The sequence below is a fragment of the Mus pahari genome, chromosome 2, assembly GCF_900095145.1.
Source record: "Mus pahari chromosome 2, PAHARI_EIJ_v1.1, whole genome shotgun sequence".
In the NCBI taxonomy this organism is placed as follows: Eukaryota; Metazoa; Chordata; class Mammalia; order Rodentia; family Muridae; genus Mus; species Mus pahari.
In genome coordinates this window covers 67,929,914-67,953,165 of record NC_034591.1, presented here as the reverse complement: position 1 = coordinate 67,953,165, position 23,252 = coordinate 67,929,914, and the positions used below count along the sequence as shown (strand labels likewise).

The window sequence follows — 23,252 nt, the reverse complement described above, 5'->3', positions numbered from 1 at the left end:
AGAAAGAGGAAGAAAATTGATTTGCTGATAGTCACAACATAAATCTTCCTGTTGTGGCTGAGTCCAAAGTATTAAGTTTAATAAGGGACTGGAGAGATGGCTCAGCGGTTAAGAGCACTGACTGTTCTTCTGAAGGTCCTGAATTCAAATCCCAGCAACCACATGGTGTGGTTCACAGCCATCCATAATGAGATCTGACGCCCTCTTCTGGTGTGTCTGAAGACAGCTACAGTGTACTTAGATATAATAATAAATAAATCTTTAAAAAAAAGTTTGATAACTAGCTGACATTTCTGATAGGTTCTCTTTTTATATCTCAGGTTGGCTGGAACTCCCAACAATCCTTCCTTCTAGACTAAGTGGTGGGATCACAGGCCCAGATCACCACACCCAGCAAATTACACCTATTTCAGGGCTTTGTGAATTCATTATTTGTGCTGGTGTTCCTTATTTTCCTAGGGCAAGAAGTATGGATACTAATGTTGCCAAACAATCTATTCCCCCAATTCATTTTTATTTATTTACATGTTCTACAGTGTTGAGGACTAAACCCAGGGCCTAGTACATGCTAGGTGTGCTGGATAATTTTCTGTCAACTTGGCACAGATAAAGTCATCTGAGAGGAGGGAACTTCAATTAAAATGCCTCCCACTGAGGTGGGAGCTCATGCCTTTATTCCCAGAACTCGGGAGGCAGAGGCAGGCAGATTTCTGAGTTCGAGACCAGCCTGGTCTACAGAGGGAGTTCCAGAACAGCCAGGGCTACACAGAGAAACCCTTGAGGTTGGAAGCAGAGTAGAGCGAGAAACTCACGGCTTTTCAGTATAACCCCATCTGTGTATATATTGTTATATCAACGTTTAAAAGGGCAGGTACTGGGGATCAGGAAAGCTCAGCAGGAAAAGTCGTTTTCTTTGGTTGGCTGTTGTTGGGGTTTTTTTTTGTTTGTTTGGTTTTGGTTGGTTTGTTTTGCTATGCAAGAAAGACCTGAGTTCCATACCCAGAAAGAACAAAGACAAAAAAACTCAAAAACAAAGCCCCACAGGCAGAGCCATGCCGTGACACACGCCTTTGATTCCAGCACCCGGAGGACGCATCGACCGACCGAACGCCAAACAGCAGGCTCCCGAAACCCGCCAATCTCCCGCGCCAGGCCGGGCGGACACAAAGCCTCCCGGGGCGGAGGCGGGGTTCGCGACGACGTCATCACGGGTCCGCCCCTTGACGTCAGGCGCCGGGGACACCAGGAGGTTTCTGGCGGCAGCGGCGCCATTTTGCCTGAACGTGCGAGCTGGTGGGAGTGGAACGCACCGGCCGTTGTAGCCGTCGCCTTCTTCCTCCCCACAGTCCGAACAGCGCGGTGACTAGGCCGTCGGCCCTCGAGCCGAGACATAGCTCTTATTTAGTTCTCGGGAGCGCCTGGCCGACATGAGTGATGTAGAGGAGAACAACTTCGAGGGCAGAGTGAGTACAAAGCCGCGGGAGCCGTCTTCGGCGGCGGCCCGATGCTCCGGGGCTCGGGGACGAGCGCGGTCGGTCGGGCGAGGTGGCGGGGCCCGCAGGAGCAGCCTTGAGGGCCACCGCGAGCGCGTCACGTCCCCAGATGGCTTCGGGGTCCCCCTGCGTGCCCAGGAGTCCCGCTAGCCCGCAGCGCTCCTTTCTGGCGGCTGACCGGTACCTGGCCTGGTCCTATGCTCTCCTGTCGCTCCCTTTCCTCTCAGCTTCCCATCTCTGCTCCGAGGTGCGGGTCCCCGGCGCGGTGGGGCAGGAGGCGGCGGGGCGCTCCCTCCGGCCGGATAGTGGTAGGTGCTTCCTGCGGTGGCATCTCGGGCCACCACCACCCCCTCCTCCGGCCATCGCAGCGGGGTCTCGGGGTCGGAAGTGCGCGGGGCTGCTGGCCGGGCGGGGAGTCGCTGGCGCGGGACTAGCTGGGCCTGTGTCTCCTTGGCTCTCGGTCGCAGTGAGCGGCCGCGTCTCCGTCGGAACCGGCGGCGTCGCGTCTATAAAGGCGGAAGCCTTGAGGGTGAAGGTGGGACGAGCCCGGTGAAGTGGTTAGTCAAGGACCGCAGCGACCCTTTAGAGTCCTTAAGGAAAACTACGCAAGAGCCTTTCCCCTTAATGTCCTCTTTCCTTTCGCTTCTAAGTGAATGTGGAAATGAAGCAACGCCTGTTTTCCTAACAGCTAGATGTTGGGTTCTTTATGTCTCAACTTCTAAAGCTTTCCTTCCTGTGACCATTCATCTGAAAACTCCTTTACAGGTCTTTATGGCTAAACTGCCAAGACATCTTACTTTAAACCTTACGTAACTGAACGAATTTCTTGCCTCAGTTTAAAAAAAAAAAAAAAAAGCTAATCAGTGCTAACTCAAAAGATTACCTGAAATTTACAAGTCCTCCCCCGTTTTTCTCACCCATTTCCCCCAGGAAAGGAGCTCAAGACTTTGGTTATTTGAGGACTTGTGAATATAAACAGTATACTCAGCTTGAGTATGTTAGAACGTTACCGGTTTTTGAGTTTTATTCCGAAGTTACCCTAGCATTGGAAATTAATGGAAGTGAGTCCTGGTAAAACCATGGAAGGAAAAAAAAAAGGGAAACAGAAGTCCCATGGTACTCGAGGTCTGGCAACTGTGTTGGTATTCTAGTGGAGGAGGGGCGGGTGGAAAACAAAAAACCGCTGGAGGGGTTTGCTGAAGGAAAGAATGTGTCCCTTTTGGAAGCTCAGGATTTAGACACCTGTACTCTGTCAGTCAAGTCATATACGGTCAGTTAGGGTTTTGATCTTGAGAAAAGAGGGTGTATTTTGTTTGTTTGTTTATTTTGAGACGACAGGGTTTCTCTGTGCTGTCCTGGAACTCACTCTGTAGACCAGGCTGGCCTCGAACTCAGAAATCCTCCTGTCTCTGCCTCCCGAGTGCTGGGATTAAAGGTGTGCGCCACCACCGCCCGGCTGTTTATTTTTTATTTAATGCACTAGGACAAGGTCATAACTGCATTTAACTTTGATTGGATTATTTGAAATTTGCACACAATAGAGTTGAGCCTGCTTATTGGTTTTAGGATTGTTTTGTTGTACTAACAACTTTTTAAGACCATGAAATAAATATTTGCAGGTAGTTGTATTACTTGTGAAACTATTTAGGTAATTAGGGTTTTGGGTGTGTTGTTGTTCCTGGTTTAGGTTGTGGGTTTTTCGGCCAGTGTTGCTCTGATGGCTCTGACTGCTGCTCTGCAACTCTAATTTGTCCTCTAATGGAAGGAGTAGTGGATAATTACCACCCTACACGCCCCAAAATAATTGAAGATTTCCACCCACTTTTCTTTCTTTTTTTTTTTTTTAAAGATTTATTTATTTACTATATGTAAGTACACTGTAGCTGTCTTCAGATACTCCAGAAGAGGGCGTCAGATCTTGTTACAGATGGTTATGAGCCACCATGTGGTTGCTGGGATTTGAACTCCAGACCTTTGGAAGAGCAGTCGGGTGCTCTTACCCACTGAGCCATCTCACCAAACCCCCCACCCACTTTTCAGTTAAAGTTTATTTAGGTATTAACAACCTAGTTAACAGATGGGGGCTTTTCTAGCTCCCTCTCTTCTGCCATTTGTAGTTTTACAGTACAGCAGTGCCTGTGGTTCAGTTTACACCAGCACCTCAGGGTCAGTTACAGCTCTTAGAGACGCAACCGAGTTTTTGTTTTGTGTTCTTAAATTGTGATTGAACAGACTTGTAATTACATAAAGAATCAGAAGGCTAGAGGCTTGGGGGGGTTCATAGTGATTTGTGTTGTTTTGAGCTTTGTGGGGGAGGAACCCAGGCCTTTTGCATGCCAGGCAAGTAAGTACTGTGCCACTCCTTTTCTTAAAGCAGCTAAGTGTTTGAATACAGTGGTTTGGTTTTTGTTTTGGTGGGGGGTTGTATGCTTTTTTTCCCCTGTTGACTGTAATTGCTATGCCCCTTTATCATTGCCTGTAGAGGTGTCTTAGGGCAGCGTCCTAAGTGAGATGTCTGAATGATGTGTTGGAGTTATTTATGTGGTAGTTGATTTCAAACTCTTCTCATTACAGTAAGTTAGGGGAAGCATTGACAGGTCAGTAGTCAAATGCTGGGCCTATTGGGTATTTTAAAAAGATCATTAATGTAGGTTTGTTTTTTGTTTTGTTTTGTTTTTTTAATTATTCTTTCCCTTCTGTTGGAATTTATTGGGAAGATTGCGTCTGATACATAAAGTGAATGATTGGACTCTACAGGTGTTACAGGGAGCATGTTACTCCCTTCTCAGTAAAAGTCTTTAAGATTAGGTGGAGGCGTCCTAGATTGGACCAAACACTGAAGATAAAAATATATAAATATGCCAGGTGTGGTGGCACACACCTTTAATCCCAGCACTTGGGAGGCAGAGGCAGGTGGATTTCTGAGTTCGAGGCCAGCCTGGTCTACAGAGTGAGTTCCAGGACAGCCAGGGCTACACAGAGAAACCCTGTCTCGAAAAACATATATACATATATATGTATATATATGTGCACACACACATTTTAGAATTCAGCCTTCTTGGGTGCATTTTTATTGCTTGTGATAATATATAGCAAGGGCTGGGGTGCTGTCAGCATTTTAGAAATGAAGAACCCCCCAGGAGGTGCTGCTGGTCCACACCTAAGCCCTTGGGGGTCAGAGGCATTTGGAGTTTGAGGCTAGCCTGGTCTGCTGAGCAAGTTCTTGGACAGCCAGGGCTACACAGGAAAAACAAAAAACAAAAACAAAAGAAAGAGGAGCTGGAAAGATAGCTCAGTGGTTAAGATCACTGACCATTCTTCCAGAGGACCTGGGTTGGATTTCCAGCACCCACATGGCAACTCACAGCTGTCTGTAACTCCAGGATCATCACTCACATATACATGCAGGCAAAACATCAGTGCACATAAAATAAAAGTTAAAAAATTATAAAAGGAAAGAAGGCAAGAGAGAACAAGAATGAACCAAGACGTGGAAGATCACTTAAGCCCCAGTTTACTGTCCACTGTATTTACACGGTCCTGTATGAGTTCAGATTCTTCTTTGTGAAGAGCACATTGTACTTTATTGACCCATTTATAGAGTTTGCTAAAAGTATTCAAGCCATATTAGGTTGTATATTTTACTTGGTGTATGTTTTGCCTGCATGTATGTCTTGTGTACCACACATGTACGATGCCTAAGGAAGTCAGAAGAGGAAATCACATCTGGGACTAGGGTTGCAGGTGTTTATGAGCTACCAAGAACTTGTCTTAATTTCAGGTGACTGCCAATTTAAACCTGGGTTTAAAAACAAAATACTGTCATCAAGTATATTAGTGCTGAAATAGTGATAGGTATATGTGCAGCCAAGATAACAAAGGGTTTCAAATTATTTATGGCAGAAACTCCTTTCAAGGAATACAGAATGATTGTGCCGTTACAAATTATATATATATACACACACACACACACACACACACACACACATACAGTTCAGGGTGTGCTGTGGCACATCATTAATTCCAGGCACTTGGAAGCCAGAGGCAGGCAGATCTCTGAATTCCAGGTCAGCCAGGGTGTAAGTGAGGTCTTGCCCTGCAAAACAAAACAATAAAAAGAATCCAAACAGGTCCATAAACAACTTACTTGGTCCACGCATTTCTCGGTTTAGCAAGATGTGGAGAAGATGTTTTGAGACAGTTTCACTGAAGCCCAAGCCCGTGCTTACCTTAACTCAAGAACCATTCCTTTCAGCTCCTCCTAGATACTGGAATTTATGGCCAGAGGCCACCACACCCAGTGTTCTTTTTGAAACTGGGAAAGAGGGAAAGGTGGCTCTGTTTTACTTTCATTTCTCTCTCTTTCATATCTTACTGTTTACTCCTGGCTGACCTCAAACTCAGATCCATTTTCCTCTGCCTATTGAGTGCTGGCATCTGTTTGTCACCTTAATAATAATTAGAGTTATCTGCTTTATAAAACCTATCCGAAGTTAAGAGTTTTGATCTTGGTGTCCTTTGTAGAAATTGAGAAGAATGGACATAACTCTTGTAGTTATTATTCTGGCCTCTTAAAAACCCAATTTTTAAAAAAGGAGTCCTAATATGAAGTCACCTTGCTATGGAATGATTTGTCAATAAAAGTGAAAAATTAAACAAATTTACCTGCATCTGCTGGAATTAAAAGTTGTATTTGTGTGCTGTACAAGATGGCTCAGTGAGGAAAGTGCTTGCTATAGAGCACGTGATCCTAAGTTCTGAAGCCTGGCCAATATTCTAAAGGCCAGGCTTGGCAGAGCATGCCTCTAATCCAAATGCCACATGTTTAGGATCCTCACAAGTCCTTAGGCACTTCAGCTAATGAGTAGATGAGCTCTGGGTTCAGTGAGAGACCAACCCTATCTCAAACAGTAAAGTGGAGGGAGATACATAGAGCAAGATGTCTAACCTCTCAACAGGTGTGTGAGCATGCAAATATACACAAAGTTGTATATTCATATCTTTTTTCAACTTTTTTATTAGATATTGTCTTTATTTACATTTCAAATGTTATCCCGAAAGTTCCCTATNCCCTCCCCCCACCCTGCTCCCCTACCCACCCACTCCCATTTCTTGGCCTTGGCATTCCCCATCTACTGGGGCATATAGTTTGCAAGACCAAGGGGCCTCTCTTCCCAGTGATGGCTGAGTAGGCCATCTTCTGCTACATATGCAGCTAGAGACACAAGCTCAGGGGGTACTGGTTAGTTCATATTGTTGTTCCACCTATAGGGTTGCAGACCCCTTCAGCTCCTTGGGTTCTTTCTCTAACTCCTCCATTGGGGGCCCTGTGTTCCATCCTATAGATGACTGTGAGCATCTATATTTGCCAGGCACTGGCATAGCCTCATACGAGACAGCTAATATATTAATATCTTAACAAATGGAAATGGAAGAGACAGGTCCACCACTCCAGAGGTGATACCCAGAGGATAACCACCAGTTTGAAATCAGCCAGGAACACAGCAAGATTCCCAGAGCTGGAGAGATAGCTCAGAGAATAAGAACACTTGACTGCTTTTTGCAGAGAACCCAGGGTATTTTTCTTTTTCTTTTCTTTTCTTTTTCTTTTAATTAATTAATTAATTAATTTTTGAACCCAGGTTCAATACCCAGCACTCACATGGCACCTCATTTGCATCTGTGACTCAAGTCCCCTGGATTCACGCACACTCTTCTGACCTCAGGGTATGGCATGCTTAGGGTACTCAGAAACATATGCAGGCCAAACACCGACACATAAACTGAAAACAATTTATGAGCCGGGTGGTGGTGCACACTTTAATCCCAGTGTTGGGATGAAGAGGCAGGCAGATCTCTGAGTTCAAGGCCAGCCTGGCCTACAAATCTAGTTCAAGGACTACAGAGAAACCGTGTTCAGAAAACCTAACAAATGAGAGGGAAGGCCTTGTCTTTTAAAAAAGGAGAGATGGGAGGTTTTTCCTTAACTCCTGGAATTGATTTATAGCTTGTTTTTAAAACAATTTATTTGGGGTTTAAGATTTTGGGGAGGATTGGAGAATTGGCATAACTGAAAGGACCCAGAATTTTTATTTTTCCTTGCACTGGCATTAAGTAGCCCACAAGGACTTTAGCTCCAGTTTCCAAAAGAACCAATGTCCTCTTTTAGCTTTTAAACACTTAGATTAATATACTTAAGGGGAGTGGGTAGAGTAGAAGCAAAAGAAATGGCTGGGTTTAATAGGCTTGCTGTTTGTCCAGAGGACCTGAATTGTGCCCCTAGCACCCATGTCTGATACCCCTCACAGCTGTCTTAACTCCAGCTCCCAGTTCTGGCCTCTGCAGGTACCCACATACACTGATACAGACATGTGCACATAAGATCTTGAAGCTGGGTGTGGTGGTGCATGCCTTTAATTCTAGTGCTCTATAGGAAAGGTGGGCCTGGTCCACATAGTGACTTTTAGAAGAGCTGGAGTAACACAGGGGTACCTTAAATAAAGTCTCTGAGGATGTTTACTGGTTAAAGGCACTGGCTACTAACCCTGACAGCCTGATTTCAGTACTTCCAACCTACATGGTGGAAAAAGAGAACAGATTGCTTCCTCCACGTGCTTACTGAGACACACAGACTACCTCTCCCAGTAGATAAGTAAATAAATTTACAGAAAAGGGGTAAAGCTAGCCAGGCATGTGGCCTGTAATTAATCAACCTGCCTATAATCAGTCAATCCCTCTTGAAAGGGACAAGAGGAACAGGAATTGAAGACCAAGTTGGGCTAATGGCTAGCCAGCTGCACTGACTCAGTCTGTCCTATATCTGCACTGTAGGAGAATTGCTGTGGGTCCAGCTCAGTGAGTTCCAGATAGTCTGAACTACCAGAAAAAGTAGGGGAAAGTAAAGCTGTTTTACATATAGTAGGAATAGTACGAAATCTAAATTTGGTGTTGGGTTTATTTCCTACTGTGTTAAATACTATCATTAAGCCAGTTGTATGTATTACTTTTCTGTTCTTGCAACCCATCCTTTTAATTGTACAAACTTGCAAACTTTTAAAAAAAAATTAAAGCTTGAGCTTCTACATTTTCTTCTCAAAAAAGACAAAAAAAAAAACCAAAAACATTTTCTTCACTAATGGGTTCTAATTTGCTAAAGGGAAAAGGTAGGCTTTTGGGGGGAAAAGTAGTGCCTGTAACTCTCCACAGTGCATTGCTGTAACTTTATAGATTTATGTGAGAAGAGCTAGGCATGATAGTACATAACTCTAATTCAAGCGAACTGTTTGATAACTTAGTTTTACTAGATAAAAATGGCATGAGTAATCAGCATAATAGTTCCATTGAACCTGGCTGACTAAAAATGTTGGATATTTTCAGTTGGTGCTCAGGCATCGTGATCACTTTCTCCACGCAGAGTGAAGACAAGCAGAGCCGAAGTACAAGTGAAAAAAATAGCAGTCACATTGAGGAAGAGGTTGTTGTTAAATACTAGGAAGGTGGAAGGCCAGTAGGAGATGTGAGCTGCACATAGACTTCTGTCTATAGTCTATTGCTTTCATCAGAGGCGTTGGTAAGCGGGTCTGATAGGAGAAAAATGACTCATGGGCATCAACTCAGCTTCATGCATATTAGGAAAGCTCTCAAACAACTGAGCTACCTCCCCAGCCCTAAACCTTTGAAATCATTTTTATACCAGCTTTTGAACATAGCATTTGATCAAATCACATAAGCTGACAGGGATGTGGCATCATTTAAAATTTTTACCAAAAGATTATAAATTTTACAGATATAAACTCATGCCACAGTTATGAGGTTGACTAACAGTTACTAAGGCATTTATGATAAAAATTTTCAAAATTATTCCACACTCTAGAGACTATACAGACATGTTAGAGTTATTCACAAGCGCTTATGGAGCCCATATTGACATCCTAGTGTATCTGACAAGTATGATCTTAAATGAAATGAAATTTTAAACAATACATATTTTGTTTTCTAGAGGTGCTTCTAGTAGCAACTTGGTTTGAGACTGGAAATGTTTGCTTTATTAGCCCAACTTGTAATAAAGATCTGCCCCATTGTCCCCAGAGAAAGAAAGCAAAAAAGGTTCTCTACTTGTAAATAGAGGAAGTACAATAATTGGGCAGCCAAAATGCATTTTCTTTCTTTTTGGCATATGATTTAAATTCACTAGTTTGTTTTTATGGAAATTCCCACTTTTTAAAGTACTAGGGGAATAGCGGGAAGTTTGTTCACATGATGTACATTTATATACATACACTGTATATAAACTTGCTTTGATTTACTTAGTATTAAACACTGAGCCTATGTATTTTACATCTACAGTTTACTGAGCATCCTATTACTTGTGAATGTTCTGTAACAATTTGTCCATATAGCAAATACCAAAGCCTGTTTGAGCTGTGCTTAGCCTTCTGCCTGACCTCTTTCTGGTTTGTAATATCTAAGGTAGATTGAAAACTATGCGGTGTTTCCTTTATAATCTGATATGGGTCAATGTGAGTCCTTTAACATGTTTTATTCAGCTGGGCAGCTTATTGTAGCTTATTGTAAAGGGTTGTTGAATATTGTAGCCAGGATAATAAGGAACTGTTAACATCCCTTCAATAAGACGGCTTTAAGAGCTGGTTAGTCTAGTGAGACAAGGCAGATGACCAACTCTTTCTTTCCAGCATTTTTTTTCTTCATTGTAATTTAAATCCCCAAATTCTAAATAGTCTTAATGATTTTTTAAATTTAAAATTAGTCAGCTGTGGTCACACATGCTTGGCAAAATAATGCTTTTGAACTGGATGTCTAAATCTGTTACAGTGCTTACTTAGCATGGGACAGTTGTGGGTTCAGTCCCTAGCACTGAAGAGAACACCTTCAAATGTTTTACTTTAAAAGACATTCTGCTATACAGTGATATTTTGTTGCTACTCAAGATCTAGGACTTGAGTTTAAATTTTTTAAAAAATTACTGCATTATTTAAGTCTCCAGAAGAAATTTTGGAGGCCAGTAAGATAGCTGAGTAAGAAGGCGTTTCCTGCTATACCTCACAGCCTGAGTTTTGAGTACCAATGGACTCTTAACAAGTTGCTCTTTGTCCACAAAATATAAATTAAATTAACATTTTGAAAGAAGTCATTTTTCAGTAACAATACTTAATGAGAAACTTAGAAATTAAAACATGTATCTGGGCCATTAAATTTTTGTCATGATAGAGGGTTCATTAATCATTTAAGAGTAAATTTTATGCTTTATTTTAGGATTTTTTAAAAATCACAAAGCTAACACTTTATAGGTCCTCAGAGCAGGACCTCCTAATGTCTCATTGTACAGCACAGGCCGTGCTTACCCAGACACTGTTGTGACCACTGCTTTTCACAGAAGCAAAAATAAATGATATACCTGAGGGCCTTTGTTGTTGTTGTTTTTAATAATTTTTTTTAGTGCACATTGGTGTTTTGTCTGCACTTCGTCTGTGTGAGGATGTCAGATCCTGGAGTTACAGACATTTGTGAGCTTCCATGTGGGTGCTGGGTATTAAATCCTGGTCCTCAGGAAGGGCATTCAGTGCTCTTAACCTGAGCCAGCCCCAGTTACAAGCAACATTAATAATTTTCTTTTTCTGTAAGTAATATGTTGCCCCAGGTTCCTGTCTAGGCATTTGAATCTAAGATATAAAAGACTTAACACTGGGTAACTAACTGGAAACATGACTGACCAGGAAAATAATGAAATAATGGGTGGAGTTTTTTTTTTTTTTTTTTTTTTTTTTTTGGATTTTAGAGACAGGGTTTCTCTGTATAGCCCTGGCTGTCCTGGAACTCACTTTGTAGACCAGGCTGGCCTTGAACTCAGAAATCCGCCTGCCTCTGCCTCCCAAGTGCTGTGATTAAAGGTATGCGCACCACGCCCAGCTGGTGGAGTTCCTGTTAGGTAAATCTTTCGATATTAAACTAAGAAAGGGGTCCAGGGATATAGCTCAATTGATAGGGTGCTTGCCTAGCACTAGGCCCTGGTTAAATCCCAACATTGCATAAAGCCAAGTTTGGTTGTGCGTGCCAGTATCAGTATATACTTGGGAGATAAAGGCAGGAGATAAGGGATATCTTAACTGCATAAATCAAAACTGGTATGAATATATATACTTTAAGATTCCATTAATTATCAAGTCTTAAGTGGTAGTAGAAACCAAATCTTGGTTTCTATTTTGGTTGTGTAGGTCTCCTATCAGTCAAGTTACCATGCTTTCTTGTCAGTTATAAGTTATTTGGTAAGTTTTTTATATAGAAGTTTTTCAGAAACCCAATTTGTAATGAAGGAGATTTATGTTTCTTGTCAAGAGATGAGGTGCCCCTGCAAGAAGTGCAAATGTGCATAAGTACAAAAGCAAGAGTCAATCAAGGTCGACCATCATGGTACACATTTTCTTATTTGTACCCTGTGGTATATAAGTGGTATAAGAGCTGGAGGAGTTCTGTGAACTGTATAGTCCATCCTGAGTTCTTAAATGGAATTGTGTCTCATAAGACAGAAATAGTATGTATTTCAGGAAATTATAAACTGAAGTAAGGGCTGTTGGAAACTTTGTTCTTTCCTTTTAGTTTCTCTATGCTTGCTTCAAAACATCTTTTTGGTTAATCAGAATAAGTGAAGATGGTAGTCAAAATTGGGGGGAGGTGTAATGTTACTAATTGTTGTGTCTTTGATTTCTGGCATGTGTGCTGTCATGAGTTCAGATGATGTATACAGCTATTTTGGCCTGGGATGCTTTGCTTCAGCAGTGCCTGAATTTCTTAGTGTGTCTTATTGAAAGTTAATTCTAAGATCAGTAAGAACCTTTAGCCTATAAAATAGTGGAAAATGAATATTTAGGTGGGGGAATTGCAGTTTATGTTTGAATTACATATTTATATTAAAATTAGGGACTAGAATGGAACATGAAAGGGGAGGAGGGCAAAGAGAATGGTTAAAACCTTTAGAGAAATTCAGTAAATTCTGTTAGACTACACTTTTGAACATTTTTAAATACTATAAAATTTGTTTTTTGTTTTTTTTTTTTAATTTATTTTTAAATAAACTAGTTATTTGCACTTTACCTGCTGGCCTTCCCATTTGGTAGATAACATTCTGAACTCCAGCAGAGTTTTATAATCCCCACGTGCTTAAATATACTAAATGTTCTTTTTCCATTAAGGTTAATGTTCGTGAAGAAATTGAAGAGTTTTTTCCAAGAATGTGGAAGATAAATCAAGATAAAAGAAGGCTAATGAAAAGTATTAAAGATCAGAAAATTAAAATTGAATGGGGGAAAAAATTGAACAGAAGATTGGTCAGATAGAAGCACTTGAATATTTTTTTTAAGGCTATTTTGAATTGTTTGAATTGGGGAAGAATACACGAAGTATGAAAAATGAAAAACTCAATGAAGAATGAAGAGAAGTAGAAAGCAAGAGTGAAGTAGAATTAAAAGAATCTGGAAGAATGAATGGGTCCTAGGTTAAGTAAATGTATGGTTTATGTTCCAGTGTCTGTATGATCAAGTTGTAGATGAATTTGCATGATTACTTAGTTAATAGAAAATTGGTGATCTGGTTCAAGTAGGGAATTATTGAGGACAGTTAGCAGTATTAACAATGGGATATTAATGAGCTGAAATTTTTTTCTGGAGGGTGTTGCCTAACCATTTGTTTTTCAGGAGCAATCAATATAAATAATTATGGTACTTTAAATGTTAGGTGTTAGGCATCTGCGTGACCAGTGCCATTTGTAATACTGTCTTCTTTGTTAGGAGTCTCGCTCTCCGTCAAAATCTCCAACGGGGACTCCTGCTCGTGTAAAATCAGAGAGCAGGTCAGGGTCTCGTAGTCCATCAAGGGTTTCCAAACATTCTGAATCCCATTCTCGATCGAGATCAAAATCCAGGTAAGCTTAAATTTTGTAAACTGCTTTCTTCACTGTAAGACTGGTTTGGTTGGGTCTCCTTTTAGCTGCATTTCACACAGAAAGTTCACCATAGGCTCAAACTGCAGCTTTTAGAGACCTTTCTTGGCATATCTATTAGCTGTTACCCCTTGAGTAAAGACCTGTGTCACCACACCTGATTCTCTTGAGTTTAGTCCTTAGAAGCCAAAAGGTAGAGCTGACTACTGCAATTGTCCTCTGACCTCTACCCATGTGCCCACACAAGTACATGATACACATATATACAATCAAAAATAAATCACACACACACAATCAATCAATCGGGCTGGAGCTTGCTCTAAGCATAGTCTCCACCTTCCAAAACTGGAGTTACATGCTAGTCACCACACCCGGCCAACATTTATAAGGCTTCTGAAGGTCTTTAGTCCTCTGCTTTACATGGGGATCAGCCATAAACCATCGCCCAAGTCAAAACCTGATTGTTTTAAGGTGACAGCTTGGGCTAAAATTAGTATTAAGGGAACTAAGGAACATCTTCATTAGTATTTTTCCCACTCACATGCTTTTGCTGGGATAATAGGCCATCGGTTTTATCCCTCTTTTAGAAGTCTCTTATTTCAAAAACTTGATATAGGTTATGTCAGTACACCTTGCTCTAAATTAATTCCTCTAAAGGTCTAGTACATTTTACTGTATTGCTATTCTCTAAGTGCATCTTCATCTTATTCCTTTTCATCTTCTTTCCTGTCATTATGTAGCTGGGTTCGGCCTGGAATTTGCAGACATCTTTGCAAGAGCAAAGGCATGCAGTGCCGTGCCCTGCTGCTGCTACCATTCATTTCTGTTTTCAAATGGGTTCTCCTGCCTCTGTCTCCTGGGCCCTGATTAAAGTCATGTGCCACCATGCTCTACTCTCTCTGTGTGTCTTCAAGTTTAATGGAAGTTTCCTGTTTTAATGGAAGGTGAAATGAAAGTGAAGAAATGGACTAAATAGGAATTTTAAAAATCACAATATGTGCTGGGTGTGGTGGCCCACGCCTTTAATCCCAGCATTCGGGAGGCAGAGGCAGGCGAATTTCTGAAGAAAAAAAAAAATCACAATATGTGCTAGAGAGATGACACAGTGGCTGAGAATGTTTGCTGTTTCTCCAGAAGACCTGAATTTGATTTTGGTTCTCGGAACACATGTTTGGCAGCTTACAACCAACCACCTATAACTACCATCAGGAGTTAAAATCTGCAATCCACTTCTGCCAGGTGTTTACAAACATGTATACATACACATAAGTAAAAATAAGTGTCTGTGTGTGCACACAAGCCCATGGAGTTTAAAAGGGGATTGAATCCCTTACAGAGAGTTGTGTTGGAAACCAAAGTGAGGTCCTCTGCAAGTGCAGTGTGCATCCTGAACAAGGAAGCCACCTCTCTAACCACCAAAAATCTTTTAAAAATATTTTCCCAGGTCAAAGGAGGCATTGAAACATATCTCAGATGTTGTAGCATAACAAAAATGGCAGTGAGCTTAAAAACAGTTATATTTGTATGCAATCTAGAATGCAGAGGGAATTTGATCTAGTACTTTTTTTCTTAAGAATTGTTTATTTTATGTAATATACTATATTTATGAGTACACTGTCACTGTCTCCAGACAGACCAGAAGAGGGCATCAGATCCTATTATGCATGGTTATGAGCCACCATGTGATTGCTGGGAATTGAACTCTGGAAGAGAGCAGTCAGTGCTCTTAACTGCTGAGCCATCTCTCCAACCCCTGATGTGGTACTTTTAAAGGATTGCTTACTAAAAGTGTTCTTTCTTCTTTTTCTTTTTCTTTTTTTTTTTTAAATTATGTTTTATGTCTATATATGTGTACCATGAGCATGCAGTGCTTTCAGAAACCAGAACAAAGAGCCATCCCCCTGGAACTAGAATTGTATAGATGGTTATGAGCTATGCTAAAATCAAACCTGAGTCTTTTTGGAGACCAATAAATACTCTTACTGCTGAGCTATCTCTCCAGCCCTGTGATCCAGTGTTTTACCTAAGTTTATTTCTTTCAAAGGTCAAGGTCAAGGAGGCATTCTCATAGACGCTACACTCGATCCAGGTCACACTCTCATAGGAGACGATCTCGGAGTAGGTCCTATACACCCGAGTATAGGCGGCGGAGGAGCCGGAGTCACTCTCCAATGTCTAATCGCAGAAGGCATACTGGCAGCAGGGTATGTGTATAATAAGAGTTAATGGAAATTGGGTTTTCTCTTTCCTGAATGTGTAGTCATGGCATAATACCTTGCTTTTATGAAAAGCTTCTGGCCTTTGTACAGTCTTGTTTAAGCCTAGACTGTTCTCAGCCTTTGAGACTTGCTGCTGAATAAGCTCACCCCTTCCTGGTTCTTTCTGGCTGGCTGGTCCTGCACACTGATTCATTCAAGCTGGCTTCTTACACTGACTGAATTGCTCTGCTTGGCCTCATCCTAACTTTGGTGATGTGTTCTAATTCTCTGGCTCCTCAGTCTCTGGCTTGTTCTGTTTCACCTGTGTCTAGCTTGCTCTCTCTGCAACCTGTCTTTGTACAACTTCCCTCTGTACTAATCTCTCTCAAGTAGTTTTCCTTTCAGCTCTCTTCTTTTAACATGTGTATTCTTAACATCTCTGTGTGACAGGTTGTTTGGATATGAGACACTGAAGTGTTTGGTTTTGGTTTATTTAATAGTTGGCTGAGGGACCAGCAAGAAAGCCCAGGAAGTGGATCAGGGCCGCCAAGCCTGATAATCTGAGCTTAAACTAGAGTCTACATTATATAAAGAGTTGTTCTGACCTCTGTTTGTGTTTCATACCGTAAGTGTGTCCGTATATGCACACAGTTCATAAATCTGTTTTTTAGAAAACAGGTGACAGAGTCCAGGTTTCAACCCAGGTTGCTTTGCTCTAAAGTTCTTGATCTGCTGTGCTTCTACATGAAACCAGTGATGCTGGCAACCATGATAGACCGTGTGTTTGTATTTAATAATCTTAAGATCTGGATCCTGGAAACATTCAGAGGATATACCCTGCTACAGAATGAAAGTGGTGATAGGCTAAGAGCACTGACCTGCTTTGCCATAGGAACAGAGTTGGGATCTGTTGTCCCATCTGGCCTCTGTGGACATGCACATGGACAGACACATGGAAAAAGAGGTGTTTTTGTTTTTTGGTTTTGTGTGTGTATGTGTTTTGGTTTTTGTTATGTGTTTGTTAGTGCCTACCTTTATATATGTGCACCTTGTTTGCCTGGGGAGGTCAGAAGGTGTTGGGTACTCGGAACTGAAATGGGATCCCCTGCAAGAGCAGCAAGTACCCCTAACCATTGAGCCATCTTGTCAGCTCCTAAAATCTTGGCAAGATTGAAAGTAGAGTGCTGGGAATGTAACAGAATTAGAAGAATGCTTGCCTGTGTGAGTGAGGCCCTTGCTTCAACCTCCAGCACCACATAGCATTGGATATGTGGTGCATTGGAATCCCAGCACTGAGGTTACTGGTAAAAGTGAAAACAAGTCAGGTAAGTAGTGAAGGATAAGGCAGTCGAAAGGTGAATTCTTTGGGTGCATCCTGAAAATTGCTGGGCTAGACTAGGGAGCGGGAATGTTTTTGTACAGGCTATAGATAGCTGTAAACTGTGTTCACAAAAAGATCTTCATGTGTTTTGATCTTACGTATAGAGTTCTAATTAAAATTTAACTCCTCCTTTATTCAACAGGCAAACCCAGATCCTAACACTTGCTTGGGAGTATTTGGCCTCAGTTTGTACACAACGGAGAGAGATCTTCGTGAAGTGTTTTCCCGATATGGACCTCTGAGTGGTGTTAATGTAGTTTATGATCAGCGAACTGGAAGGTCACGTGGATTTGCTTTTGTGTATTTTGAGAGAATAGATGACTCTAAGGAGGTAAATCTGGTTTTACAATTTTCATTTAAAAATTTTTTTAGTATGCATAATGATAAAGTATTACTAGTAGTAGTTTTTCAGTTTATATTTTCTGGTATAATTACATGCTGAATGAAATCTGACCTTATGAAGTAAATTATATAAGTTAATGTTAAAAACTACAGCCGGGCTGTGGTGGCACACGCCTTAATCCCAGCACTTGGGAGGCAGAGGCAGGTGGATTTCTGAGTTCGAGGCCAGGCTGGACTACAGAGTGAATTCCAGGACAGCCAGGGCTACACACAGAAACCCTGTCTCGAAAAACAAAACAAAACAAAAAAAACAAACAAAAAACTACAGTGTGGGCTGGAGAGACAGCTCAGCGGTTAAGAGCACCGACTACTCTTCCGAAGGTCCTGAGTTCAAATCCCGGCAACCACATGGTAGCTCACAACCACCCATAATGAGATCTGACACCCTCTTCTGGTATGTCTGAAGACAGCTACAATGTACTTACATATAATAATAAATCTTTGGGCCTGTGCAATAGGGCCGGAGCAGAGTTCAATGTCCAGCAACCACATGATGGCTCATAACCATCTGTGCAGCTACAGTATACTCATATACATATAATAAATAATCTTTTTTAAAAAATTACAGTGTAGGGCTGGTGAGATGGCTCAGCGGGTAAGAGCATCCGACTGTTCTTCCGAAGGTCCAGAGTTCAAATCCCAGCAACCACATGGTGACTCACAACCATCCGTAATGAGATCTGACTCCTTCTTCTGGAATGTCTGAAGACAGCTACAGTGTACTTAAATATAATAAATAAATCTTTTTTTTTTTTTTTTTTTTTAATAAGCCCATATTCATGTTTAAACTAATTTTAGCCTAATTCTCCATGTACAAATGCAGAAGTGGCTTGTTATTCTTCTCTGAAATTCAAACATGATTTGGTACAGATCATAATGAAAATTAGTGCCTATTTCAAAATTTTTACCTGATAATGGCATTTGGGGGTGAGAGGATATTTAGCATGCTGGTGTGATGGCACATGTCATTTATGTAATGCTGAGAGGGAGCTGGGGTTGAATGAGCACTTAGATGAATCCTATAGTGGACTGGATGACCCCAGACTGTAGAATCAATAAGCCCAGATGATTGTATATGATTCTTAGTTTGTAAATTTATTATCTAACAGGCACACTAATTTCTCAGTTATTAGAACATTTATTTTTTTATTAGTGTGTATTTGGGACTTGCTTATTTCTGTCACAGTATCACTGAAATCACTGTTCGCAAACTCATGGAGATCTGCCTGCCTCTACCTCTTGAGTGGTGAGATTAAAGGATTTTACCTTATTTCAGTTAGGATATGAGCCAGGCTTGGTATATAATGTGACTATAGTCCCACCACTTGGGAGATAGATCGACAAAAATAGATCTAGGTGGGTAGGTAGGTAGGTAGGTAGGTAGAGGATGGGTACAGCCATCCATCCAGGCAGGCAGAATAGGGACAAAAATGGGAGAAAAGAATTGCTATCATTGCATCCTTCCCATCCCCCCAGTGGGATAAGCTCAAACACTGACAGGCTCTGTTCCTTTACACTTGGCAATCACTAGGGGGCAGTATTGGCTTAGACTAGTTCATTTTAAACAAAGGGGTGCAAACTATTACAGTTGTTTGTGTCCCTTTAAATCATTTTTGGCTACTTAGGTTTTTTTGTTTTGTTTTGTTTTTTAAGATTTATTTATTTATTTATATATGTAAGTGCGCTCACTGTAGCTGCCTTCAGACACTCCAAAAGGGGGCAACAGATCTTGTTATAGGTGGTTGTGAGCCACCATGTGGTTGCTGGGATGTGAACTCAGGACCTTCGGAAGAGCAGTCAGGTGCTCTTACCCGCTGAGCCATCTCACCAGCCCCTTGGCTACTTAGTTTTACCAACAAATATTGAATTACAAGCTGAAGAGCAAGAATAGAGGTAGGTTAGGGAGGGCATGGTGGTGCATACCTGTGATTCCAGTATGAGGCAGAAGGACTGCTATAATTCCCAAGTCGTTCGTGGTGACAACGACAACCTAGTCTTCCCGCCCCCCACCAAGACAGGGTTTCTCTGTGTAGCCCTGGCTGTCCTGGAACTCACTTTGTAGACCAGGCTGGCCCCAAACTCAGAAATCCGCCTGCCTCTGCCTCCCAAGTGCTGGGATTAAAGGCGTGCGCCACCACGCCTGGCGGCAACCTAGTCTTAAGGTGAGCAGCTGAGGTTATATGCAAAAGTTAAAAGATTACAGCTTAGTTCACTCTTCTGCGTATCTAAGATGTTTGTTAGTGAGGCAGAGTTTAGTGGGTTTATGTCTGTGCAACTTAAAGTAGGTTCTGAACAGTATTGAACTCTGGGAATACTGCTGGTCCCTATACAAGGTGCACTGACTATGCTATTTTCAAAGGTAGATTCATTTGAATTGTGAATACTTCATGCTTAATTTTAGCTAAAAACAGCTTCAAGTTTAGTGAGTCATTAATTGCTTTCTTTTTCTCTTGTAGGCTATGGAAAGAGCAAATGGGATGGAGCTGGATGGTAGAAGAATTCGTGTGGATTATTCTATCACCAAGAGAGCACACACACCTACACCCGGCATTTACATGGGCAGACCAACTCAGTAAGGTTTTGGATTTTATAGGGTAGAGTACGTACCTAGCGGATTCAGGGCTTAGGTGTGGTCCCAGACTGCAAAGCAAATAAAGCCAGTTATCTAAGATTAAAGCACACTCTAGAAATGTAATAATGCATGTCAAAATTTGGCTAGGGAATTGAAAACATCTATATCCCCCTCCCTTCTGTATCATTTTTAATTTTGTCAGTATATATTCATTTGCAGGGACTAGAAAGATGGCTCATCAGTTAAAAAACATTTGCTGTCCCACATAGGACCCAAATTAGATCATACTTAAATTACGTATATTTTTATGCATCTACTTCAAGTGAACAAAATCTGTGTGTGTTCTTTGCTGGGCACAGTGGTTTGGCTCCAGTCCTAATAAGAATACAAAGGAGGCAGAGGCCAGACTTTAAACAGTGTCCCTTATTTGGAACATGTGAAGAAAGGGGGCTTGATTTAAACTCATCCCCAAAGGTTGTAACCCATTGGATCCTGACACAGTTTTAGTGGAGTCATTCTCTCCAGTGCTCAGGGGTGGTTTAATTAAATATTTACCTTCGGAGGGGGACATAGGCTTGCAGAATTAGGTTCTATCCATCCTTGTAGGCTCCTTGGGTAGAACTCAGACTCGTCAGCCTTAGCAGCAAGTGCCTTTCCCCACTGGCCCATCTCTCCAGCCTCTGTTTGATATTTCTTCCTTGTCTTTCGGGTATTCTTAGACGTAGTTTTGGCTCCTTTCCATGCTGTTAATGTCTTTCAGTCTTTCTTATTCCTTTTAAAAGACAGTGTCTCTACAGGGCCTTGGTTGTCCTCCTCGAACTTTGTAGACTGGCTGGCCTCAAACTCACAGAGATCCTCCTGCCTCTGCCTTCCAAGTGCTGTGACTAAAGTGATGCACTTAAAGTTTTAAATCTGTGTTGGAGAGGGAGGGTATACACAAGCACATTGAAGCCCTTGGAGGCTGAAAAAACGGTGTCAGCTCCCTGGAGCTAGAATAGCCAGATGTGTGAGCCTCCATGAGTGAGTGCTGAGAATTGAACAGGTAAGAGTAGCAGGTCCTCTTAACTGTTGAGCCATCTCTCCAGAGAGTTCTGTGAAAGCCTTAGGAAACCAAAGCAAACACCATGGGCGTTAGCAAAGTGAGGTGTGTGAGGACATTTGCATTGCAAGGGGGGGGTTCCTTCTCCTCTCATTTGTCCCTGCAGTTTGTATGAATTGATCTGGATAATAACCTTTCCCCCTTCATTTTTTTTGTAGTAGCGGTGGTGGAGGTGGCGGAGGAGGAGGTGGTGGCGGCGGCGGTGGTGGCGGTGGTAGACGACGAGATTCTTACTACGATAGAGGATATGATCGAGGCTATGACAGATACGAAGATTATGATTACCGGTACAGGTAATATTTTAATTTGGGATATCTATACTTTGCAAAATGGTAGCATTACTTAGCAATTTCATGTTGAATATGTGAATAAAAACTGGATGTTTGAGCCAGGTATGGTAGCTGGGTAGTGCCAGTTATTTGAGAGACAAAGATAGGATCATTTAAGCCCGACCTGTCAACATGGTTGGTGATTTTATGTATTTTCGGGTGGGGTAGGCAAGAGCTGGAGTAGATTTTAGGGCTGAGTGCATCACTCAGTGGAACTCTGATTCTCCAGTATTAGGTCCTTATTACTGCTTAAGATAGGTTGAGTTTTTGGTTGGTTTGTTTTGAAGACAGGGCCTCAATTACGTAGCCCTGACTTGACTGGCTTCGGACTGGCTGTGCAAACCAGCCTGGCCTCATTAACAGATATTGTCTTCCAAGTATTGAGATTAAAAACCTGCACTACTCTAATGGCTAGGGGTTTTTGTTTTGTTTTCACCTGACTGTGGTTATGTGATGTGATGTGCTAATTCAGCTCTCATTTCTTACAGAAGAAGGTCGCCCTCTCCTTACTACAGTCGCTACAGGTCACGATCAAGATCCCGTTCCTATAGCCCAAGTATGTAAATTTTACTTTTGTAGAATTGAAACCATCTTTCTAACTGGTGGTGTACGTTGGGATACTTGGATATGTGGTTGCTGTTAATATTGGAAAGATATTAGACCAGTCAGACTGTAATTAATTATTTTTGTTCTGTTTCAGGACGCTATTGATATTGGAGTGATTGTGCCCAAGGACTTTGCTTTTTCTTTTTGATTTTGTATTCCCAACCTTCCATGCTTCCTAGTCCTTTAAAAAAACAAAACAACCTGGTTTATTTAATCTCTGCGTGGCCAGTTGTGCTGCTGTCTCCACCCTTTGTTATACTCTAAAGGTGTGATTGTCTTTTCAGTGGTGAACATCCTGAGGGAAGGGACCCTGGGTTATGCTTTGTGCTTCCTTTGCCTTTACAGAGGATTAACTTCTTTCTTTGAGGACAGAAAACATCTTTTGAAAACTTTTTCTGATGGATATTGTGGTAGACATTAGAAATCTGTGGTATGATAAACTGCTTTTTAATCTTCTTTGGGGAAGGTAAATAACACTTTAAGTAGGTCAGTCATGTCAGCTTTGTCTGGAGTGGCATGGAACAGTTGAATAGTTGAGTGTAGAACGTTTGAAGCTCTAGGAGAAAATGTGGGACATTTCTTTTGAAGAATATAACTTTGAACCTAAGAATTAAGTCACCTTTTAGAAATAAAAAGCTTGTAATTCCTATAAGACATGTTGTATTTGAATTTACATGTTAAACCTTATAAACTTAAAGTGTGATTTTTATGTTAAATTTACAGAAACTTAAGTATTCCCTTAATCACTGAAGGACAACCTTTATTTATTAACTAGAACAATTGTATAACTTGCTGTTAGAAATTTTGGTATTGGGACATTGGTTACATGGGTTATTGTATAGGATCCTAAAATACATGTGGGGAAGAGTAATTTCAAATAAAAGTTAATTTGAAAATGGGATTGTCTCTTTATTTGATAACAGTGGGAAATATAACTGGATTAAAAGCTGTTTTTTGCTTTATGATTATGAGTGTTGCTTGCATGTATATATGTGTAGTATGTACATATGCAGTACCTGCCTTGGGAGCTAGAAAAGGGTGTCTTATCACTTGGCCTGTTGACAGTTGTGAGCCACCATGTGGGTGCTTGGGAGTAGAATAGGGTCTCTGGAAGAGCAAATGCTGTCTGTCTCTCTCTCCAGCCCAGTAGAAACCTGTTTTATTTCCTGCAATATATTTTATATAAAATTTTGCCCATCTTAAGTTAACCTACTAATTT

At 41.4% G+C, this 23,252-nt stretch overlaps 1 protein-coding gene across 5 annotated transcripts; it reads left to right on the top strand.

Annotated features, from left to right (window-relative positions):
- The first annotated feature begins 1,248 nt into the window (after nucleotides 1-1,248).
- Nucleotides 1,249-22,932, top strand: Tra2a (transformer 2 alpha homolog). Of its 5 annotated transcripts, XM_029534942.1 has the most exons (9): nucleotides 1,272-1,463; nucleotides 12,701-13,013; nucleotides 13,295-13,428; nucleotides 15,491-15,650; nucleotides 17,168-17,356; nucleotides 19,884-19,999; nucleotides 21,257-21,391; nucleotides 21,916-21,983; nucleotides 22,128-22,931. In XM_029534942.1, exons 4-9 carry the CDS (start codon nucleotides 15,618-15,620, stop codon nucleotides 22,136-22,138), a joined length of 552 nt encoding a protein of 183 aa, XP_029390802.1. In that variant the 5' UTR covers nucleotides 1,272-1,463; nucleotides 12,701-13,013; nucleotides 13,295-13,428; nucleotides 15,491-15,617; the 3' UTR covers nucleotides 22,139-22,931. The 5 variants fall into 5 exon arrangements, with proteins under 5 accessions (XP_021046479.1, XP_021046480.1, XP_029390802.1 ...); XM_021190820.1 differs by lacking the exon at nucleotides 12,701-13,013 and having other exon boundaries at nucleotides 1,249-1,463; nucleotides 22,128-22,932; XM_021190821.1 differs by lacking the exon at nucleotides 12,701-13,013 and having other exon boundaries at nucleotides 1,249-1,463; nucleotides 21,257-21,385.
- The last annotated feature ends 320 nt before the right edge of the window (nucleotides 22,933-23,252 follow it).

What these genes read in the sequence shown, in the direction of transcription:
- Tra2a (XM_021190820.1), top strand. Translation starts at nt 1,428, where the DNA reads ATGAGTGATGTAGAGGAGAACAACTTCGAGGGCAGA. An exon ending in CGATCGAGATCAAAATCCAG is followed by an intron (nt 13,429 to 15,490) that starts GTAAGCTTAAAT and finishes TTTCTTTCAAAG; the next exon opens with GTCAAGGTCAAGGAGGCATT. An exon ending in GAATAGATGACTCTAAGGAG is followed by an intron (nt 17,357 to 19,883) that starts GTAAATCTGGTT and finishes TTTCTCTTGTAG; the next exon opens with GCTATGGAAAGAGCAAATGG.